General features: G+C 41.0%; 1 protein-coding gene across 1 annotated transcript; it reads left to right on the top strand.

Annotated features, from left to right (window-relative positions):
- Positions 1–4,030: 4,030 nt before the first annotated feature.
- On the top strand, positions 4,031–7,389 carry LOC121385803 (chondroitin sulfate synthase 1-like). The gene is made up of 2 exons (XM_041516591.1): positions 4,031–4,702; positions 5,983–7,389. The coding sequence occupies exons 1-2, from the start codon at positions 4,031–4,033 to the stop codon at positions 7,387–7,389; spliced, it is 2,079 nt and encodes a 692-aa protein (XP_041372525.1).
- The last annotated feature ends 1,376 nt before the right edge of the window (positions 7,390–8,765 follow it).

Below are 8,765 nucleotides of genomic sequence, written 5' to 3'. Positions count from 1 at the left end.
CGGTAATATATTAATTAGCCGTGATGACTGTATATTATTGTACTAACGTGCGAGAAGTGTATACCTTGTGTCTAGATAATTACATTCATTACCGGATCCCACCCAGAGCGACTTTTAACGACTCAGTGGGTAGGTGTAAGGCCACTACACCCTCTTATCTCTCACTAACCAACTAACAACTAACCCACTGTCCTGGACAGACAGCCAAGATAGCTGAGGTGTGTGTGACCAGGACTGCGTGATTGAACCTTCATTTGTAGCTCGTATCTGGACGTTTCGTACACACTACCGTTTTATACGATTCATTGTTGCGAACCGTCTAAACTCTATCATAACTTCTTTGTGCAGAATAGCTATTCACTGGAAAGTGGAGAGTAGATTAACATACATTAATATAAATTTTCTGAGAAAAAGACCTTAGTAGGAAGTCCCTTTCAGCAGATATTGAAATAAAGACGTTGTAATTACAATAATTGCCGAATTATAAATGTCACATATTTTTAGTCAGATGCTTCGAAAATTTTCATACAAAGACTACTGAAGATATTTGCCACATCCACATTGGCCACTAACCACAGAACATACCTAGTTTTTCACATATCAGTAGTGGAGCACTGGAATTGGTCTACGTAAGATCTACTTAGTGGGATCGACATTAGACGTCTCGCACTGCAGGTAGACCCTCTTTCACCGAATTTTTAAAATTATTTAAATTTGTAAATATATATTTAATACCTGGGTCATATTCCAACGTTTTAAAGTATTTATTACAGAATGGATAATTTTGATAACAAAATGGGTACCTATTTTTTATTACAAAATAGGTCGTTTTATATTACAGAACGGGTCGGATTTTTTTATTTATTACAAAATGGGTACTTATTACAAAATGGGCCCCACCACACGTGCGTTATTTAAAAATATGAAAAATTAATTTTGTTGTATTAGAACAGGTCAGGTTGATGAAAGCGAAGTGCCTTGTCGTAAATTAGAGCGTTTGTTTACACTGTGCATAGAGAAGATGGACGGAGCTGACGTCACTTCGCTCCAAGCTATACCACCGGTTGTCACAAAAACGAAACAAAATGGCTGCCCCCAGTTAGCAAGAATAATCATGTTTTTTTATTAACTCTAAAATTACGCGTTTTTCATTTGTTAAAGTGTCAGTATGTGTTGGTGGTCCGGGTATGCATCTTTCCAACACATAAGGCTTTTGTTTGAGTTGACTCTACCTTTAAGTTTGGTTAATTTACAAACCTGTAACAAATTTGGATACAACAGAGTGGAACAAGAGTCTGTGACATTGAAATAATCGTACTTTTAAAAATAGAATAAAACGCGACTTCATAACAGTTACTTCTCAGTATTGCACGTACGTTTTTAAAAATGTGAAAAAAATGCATTTTGTGGTATTAGAAACACCAGGATAACCAGAAACACTTCGGTTGTACGGAAATGGATAATCTAAACAATAAAATACTCGTATAAGTAATGTTTGATTTCAATGATCATAAACGGCTCTAATAGTGAAACATATGCCTTGGTGTTTAAAAACTAGGGTATGTCCCTTTAATATAATAGTTAAATATTAAGACGACCAGAAACACGTTGAATATACAGACACTGATATTCTAAACAAGAAAATATCTTTAATATGTAAGTTTAATCGTATAAATATTTTATTAGTCGGAAACATCTTACAATGCAGCAAACTCAGGAATGTCCCTTTAAAGATGCACTCATCACATTGTAATTACGGGTATATGACGTCAGACATATATGGCTAAGAAAAAAAGAAAGAAATGTTTTATTTAACGACGCACTCAACATTTTATTTACGGTTATATGGCGTCAGACATATGGTTAAGGACCACACAGAATTTGAGAGGAAACCCGCTGTCGCCACTACATGGGCTACTCTTCCGATTAACAGCAAGGGATCTTTTATTTGCGCTTCCCACAGGCAGGATAGCACAAACCATGGCCTTTGTTGAACCAGTTATGGATCACTGGTCGGTGCAAGTGGTTTACACCTACCCATTGAGCCTTGCGGAGCACTCACTCAGGGTTTGGAGTCGGTATCTGGATTAAAGATCCGATGTCTCGACTAAGATCCGAACCCAGTACCTACCAGCCTGTAGACCGATGACCTAACCACTACGCCACCGAGGCCGGTATATATGGCTAAGACCACACAGAGGAAACTTGCTACTACCACGCAACGGGCTACTCTTTCCGATTAGCAGCCAGGGATATTCTATATGCAGCATCCCACATACAGGATAGCACATACCACAGCCTTTGTTAACACCATTTGTGAAGCACTTACTGGAACGTGAAATAGCCCACCGATGGGGTTTGATCCTAGACCGAACACGCTTCAAAATTAACGAGTAGTGATAAAGCGCTCGCTTGATGCGCGGTCGGTTTGAGATCGATCTCCGTCGGTGGGCCCGTTTCTCGTTCCAGCCAGTGCAACACAACTGGTATATCAAACGTCGTGGTATGTGCTATGGAATGGTGCATTTAAAAGAGCCCTTTCTACTAATGGACAAATGTAGCGGGTTTCCTCACTAAGACAGTCGATGATTAACAAATCAGTGTGTTCTAAACAAAAACAAACTTTAACATTTGATCTCCAATAGCCGATTATTAATAAACCAATGTGCCGTAGTGGTATCATTCACCAAAATAATTTTTTTTATTAACATTTATTTGTTTTTAAATAAAAAATTAATTTAAAGTTTCACTTATTAGGCACAGACGTATCACATGAGGGAAAATTATGTTGATCGTCTACTAATATTATGGTGAAATGCACTTAACTATTTACTGATCCTTAATTTGTTTTGTGTAGTATAATATTTCGAGATTTTGTAATGACAGATCTGGCTTAACCAGGCGCATGTGGGGGCGGGGATTGTGTGTGTGTGTGTGGGGGGGGGGGGGGGGGGTGTGTGTGTGTGTGTGTGTGTGTGTGTGCGTGTGTGTTCACTGTGGAGAACGAATTTTTAGGGGAGGATCGACAATAATATTGCTGTCATTAAAACAAAAAATGCTGACATTAAAACAAATACCGGGTATTCAGTTGAGCGGTGTGGGTGGTTGTGGTGGTTGTGGTGGTGGTATGCGGGAGGGAGGGCGTCAACCCTCAGAACAAACTCTCTACACACGCGCCTGCTAACCTTTACTGTAAAAGTTTGTTTTGTTTAAAGACACCACTAGAGCACATTGATTTATTTTGTCATAGTCATAGAGAGGAAACCCGCTACATTTTCCCATTAGTAGCAAGGGATCTTTTATATGCACCATTCCACAGACAAGATGGCACATACGACGGCCATTGATATACCTGTTGTGGCTGGAATGCGAAATAACCTAATGGGCCCACCGACGGGGATCGATCTAAAACCGACCGCGCATCAAGCGAGCGCTTTACCTCTGGGCTATGTCCAGCCCCTATCTTTACTGTGACATACAAAGATATTTTTTCTTTTTTTACAGGAGAAAATGGCACTGACAACCAAACAGAATGGTGCACAGTTGTAAAAATTACTGCGGACTTAATTATATTAGTGTTGGCCTATCTGATAACTCATCATCTACTAAGAGGATTCGAACCAGGAACTTTCGGGTGAAAGTACAATAATTTACTGCTGAGCCCAAGATGAGTTACACCTTACAACGCTAATCAGCTTTTCAAATTCTGTATGTTAAATTTCGATCACAAAGTTTATCTACCATATTTCTTATTTGATAGGGCTACTGGCAAACATTTAAATTCTTTTTAATTTGCGATATATATTTTTTTAATTATTTGTTTTAACATAATTAAGAGCAAAGTATTTAAAGACGTTAAAAACATCTAATTAACTTTGTATACATTTTAAAAATACATTTTCAAAAAATAATATCAAAACGAATTAAAGTTTTAGTCGGAAATATGAAAGTTCGACGAAGATATTGTACCATTTACAGTGTGTGCCATTTCATCGCTGGATTTGTAATGGGGGCATATCTCGTAAACGCAATGGTTTTCACGTATTATAGAGGAGTTCTGACCCAATGCAACAAATTAGAACCTCACCTAGAACCAGAAAATGGCATGCCCCCTTTAAACAAACTTGAGGAACCCTTTCTGTTTATTGGCGTCATGACAACACGAAATAATTTGAAAACAAGAGCGGCTGCCATTGGTCGGACCAGGGGACAGCACATTCCGGGGAAGGTCGTCTTCTTCGTGGGACAGGGCGAAAACTACGAGGGGGATTTACCTGTCGTGGTTTTGGACGACGTTTCGGACATCGCCTACCCTCCTCGGAACAAGTCGTTCGCGATGTTGAAGTACATCAGCGACCATTACAGCAGCCAGTTCGAGTGGTTCATGAGAGTCGACGACGACATATTCATCAAGCCCGACCGTCTGGAGACACTCCTCCGCTCTGTGAATAGTTCCAGACGTCTGTATTTAGGTCAGCCGGGGCTCGGCGTTCCGGCGGAGAGGGGCAAGCTCGGGTTAGGTGACGACAGCTTCTTCTTCTGTATGGGAGGCCCGGGGGTGGTCTTCACGCGGGACACCTTGCGACGAACGGCTCAAGGGTTCGTGTCGTGTCTACAGCACACCTACTCACATCACGAGGACACGGAGCTAGGCAGATGCGTCAGTGAACACGCTGGGGTCTCGTGCAACGCCGCCTATGAGGTAATTACCGTAATATAATATAATATATATATATATATTTTTAACGACTCAGTGGGTAGGTGTAAGACCACTACACCCTCTCCTCTCCCACTAACAATTAACAACTAACCCATTGAGGTGCGTGTGCCCAGGACAGCGTGCTTGAACCTTAATTGGATATAAACGGAAATAAGTTAATGAAAGAAAGAAAGAAAGTTATATTGACCAAGTGTTGCGTTTTGGTTTTGGTTTGTTTTTGTTTTTTTTCTTCTTGGGTTGTGGAGGGTTTTTTTTGGTGGCTTTTTTTTTTATTGTTTGAATTGTTTTGTTATTGTTGTTTGTTGGGGTTTTTATTGGGGGGGGGGGGAGGGGAGCGAGTCCTTTTTGTTTTCTCAGTAGCCTATGTGACTCTTCTGCGTCACTCTGCGATGTCTCATGATCTTACAGAAACCAGGCGTAACCGTTAATTGTGGCCCTATACGTGGGGGTGGGGGCTCTTAATTGAACATAAACACGAAATTAAAACGATCTTCTCGGGCGCTTATTAGGAACGATATGTCAAGTCAAAGGCACTCGATGTAGTGGGAGGATTCAGCACATTTAACTCCTTTTTTTTGGTCCATTGTTTATTTGTTTGTTTTGTTTTGTTGTTTTGTTGGGGTTTTTTGATGTTGTGTTTGTTGTTGTTTGTTGTTTTGGATTTTTTTTAGCGGGGTTTGTGTTTGTTTGTTTTGTTTGTTGTTGGTTTTTGTTACGGGGGGGGGGGGGGTTTGTGGGGTTTTTGTTTGTTTGTGTGGGGTTTTTGGTTTTGCGGGGGGGGGGGGGGCGCTTTATATATATATATATATATATATATATATATATATATATATACCTGTACATTGTAATACAGGGTTTAAAATAGCCGCTTGCGAAAAGCAGTCTTTTTTTTTTCTTTTTTTTGGTACGTACTTTCCGATTTGCGAACGATTATCTGTTCTGGGGTTTAGCTCAAGATTTTGTGATATTTTATTTCCATATTGCTCTAAAATACATCTCCGAGGTCCTAGGTTTTCACACACTATCTCAAACCCCCATGCTGTCTTATTTTCAACAGGCCATATTTTGTTTTAGCAGGACATGTTTTTGGTCTGGTATTTTGAAAACAGAACAGTACACCATATTTTATATCGAGCCCTGTAGTGGGAAAAAAGTAAAGGTTTTGGACCTGAAATTAGGGCAACACAGCTCACTACCCTCCCCTGTTACTTTATGGACCAGCTTATATCTAGTTTCGTATTTTTCTTCTCCTTCTTTTTCAGTTTTCGAAACTGTTCTACCAAAACCGAGTGGACAGAAATGGTTCATTTGAAGGTGAACTGGACGAAAGCGCTGTTCGGTCACTAACCCTACATCCCGTGAAACAGTCGGAACACGTGTACAGGCTGCAAAACGTCTTCAACGTCAGACGTTTGTTAAGTCTTAAAGAGACAGTGTCTCGTCTAGAAAACACTATCGCAGCCATGGATAACACACTATCTCAAGCCGTGCAAAAAAAGCCAAAGGGGAAAAGCCCAAAACGATTACACAAAAGAAATGTAGAATGCAAAATTACCAATTATGGGACAGATGACATTTGGAATTTTATTCGGAATGGGCTGATTTACGCACGTACCCATCCGTATCAAAATCCGTTCGAAAATGTAGGGAGGAGGGGAAGGCAGCTAAGAATTAACGAAACCCTTTTGAGCTTGAAGAACTTACTACCGAAATCAAACTTCAATAAACCCGTTTTCTATTACGAAAAAATAAGCCCGAATGTCGGGGTGGAACACATTGTGACAATCGGAAACCGATCTTCTTACAAACCGTTTGTGGCCGTACAGCGATTCCAACGACCAGAAGTAATCGAAATCCAGACCAATAATAAGACTCGAGACATGGTCATGTATATAATACTGCCAATATATCGACGGCCGAAAGAGTTCGCCAATTTCCTGACGTCGTTAAAGACGGCCGCTAACCAATACCGCGGCAAGATCCATCTCCGGGTCGCGGTATACAAAGATGTCAAAAAAGAGTATTTGATGTCCCTGAAACATTACAAAGCGTTCGAGGGTGTATGCCAGAATCTGACGAGTGAACTGTTTCTGCTGTCGGGCCAGTACTCGAAGGTGAGAGCAATGAACAGAGCTGTGCAAGGTCTACCTCTCGACTCGTTCATTCTGTTCATGGACGTCGATATGATCTTCACAGCCGGCTTTCTAGACAAAGTGATTCTCAACACGAAGCGCGGCAAAGAAGCCTTCTTCCCCGTCTCCTTCTCTCTGTACGACCCGAGAACAGCCTGCCACGGGAAGCCTGGCTGCCACTTCGAGAGAAACAGTTTTGAAATCCACCAAGATCGCGGAACGTGGCGCCATTTTGGTTTCGGCATTGTGGGAATCTACAAAGACGACTTCCTGCGCGTTGGAGGCTGGGATTCCTCGATCATGGGCTGGGGGAAGGAGGATACTCTCTTCTACGAGGAGTGTTTCAGCTACGGGTTTCCGATTTTCCGCTCCATTGAGCTGGGTCTAATGCACGTGCACCACTTGAAGTACTGTAACGTCAGTCTTCCCACTGACCAGTACAACATGTGCGTCGCGTCACGTGCTCAGATGTATGCGTCACAGACCGTGTTGGCTAATCTCGCCTTTAACATGACGTCTGTCAAGGCCAAGAAATGAATGAATGAATGTTTAACGACACCCCAGCACGAAAAATACATCGGCTATGGGGAAGGAAGGAAATGTTTTAGTTAACAACGCACTCAACACATTTTATTTACAGTTATATGGCGTCGGACATATGGTTAAGGACCACACAGATATTGGGAGAGGAAACCCGCTGTCGCCACTTCATAGGCTACTCTTTTCGATTAGCAGCAAGGGATCTTTTATATGCACTATCCCATAGACAGGATAGCACATACTACGGCCTTTGATATACCAGTCGTGGTGCACTAGCTGGAGCGAGAAATAGCCCAATGGGCCCACTGACAGGGATCGTTCCCAAAACGACCGCGCATCAAGCGAGCGCTTTACCACTGGGCTACGTCTCGCCCCCAAGTAGCGTGATGTCTGCAAGTGAGCCATTCCGTCATTCATTAACTGTAAGAGCATTTTCTTACCACTGGCACAGCGAATGGACTACCCCTCTCAGATGCAGTGCCCGTGTGATCCGTAACTTGTTGTGATTAATATATATACATACATATATACATGTATATATTTACATACATACATACATACATACATACATACATACATACATACATTTTAACATGGATTACAACTAATATTTTGGGTTGACTTATGGAAATACATGGTGAAAAGTGTTCAGGCCAGCTCTGGTTTTTTTTTTTACAGGACTGGGAGGAAGGGTTGGGTGGGTGGCGGGCAGTTGCCCCGGTTGTCTCGTATGCTTATGCTTGCTACTAATGGAAAAGTGTAGCGGGTTTCCTCTCTAAGACGGTGCCAAAATTACCAAATAGTTGACATCCAATAGCCGATTATTGACAAATCAATGTGCCTTTGTGGCGTTGTTATACAAACCAAAATGTTTGTATATATGTTGCACATTTTTGTGGGGTTTTGTTTTTTGGTGTTTTCATTACAGGTACTTTTACATTTCGTACTGAAATGGTTAAACTTGTACATGGGGAATCTTTAAATAAAAATGGTTTTAAAACAAATTAGTTGCTGGTTTTGGTGTTTGTTTTTGGTGGCTTTTGTACTACATAAATATTGTTTAGTAATTGATAGGACCTCAACTGTTAGTTGTAAAAATCCATAAAACATCATGAGCTGAATTTACAAAGCCTGGTTTTTGTTTTCTTTGTGTTTTTACTTGCACATGTGTTGTAACTACATTTCTTACACACCCGTTGGTTCGTTATTTTTGTTAACACATACAATATAGTCTTAGAGAGGAAACCCGCTACATTGTTCCAATAGCAGCAAGGGATCTTTTATATGCAACATCCCAGACAGAACAGCACATACCACGGCCTTTGATATACCAGTTGTGGTGCACTGGTTGGAATGAGAAATAGCCCAATGGA

Source organism: Gigantopelta aegis, chromosome 12 (genome assembly GCF_016097555.1).
Source record: "Gigantopelta aegis isolate Gae_Host chromosome 12, Gae_host_genome, whole genome shotgun sequence".
Classification (NCBI taxonomy): domain Eukaryota; kingdom Metazoa; phylum Mollusca; class Gastropoda; order Neomphalida; family Peltospiridae; genus Gigantopelta; species Gigantopelta aegis.
This window is presented reverse-complemented; position numbering and strand designations above follow the sequence as displayed.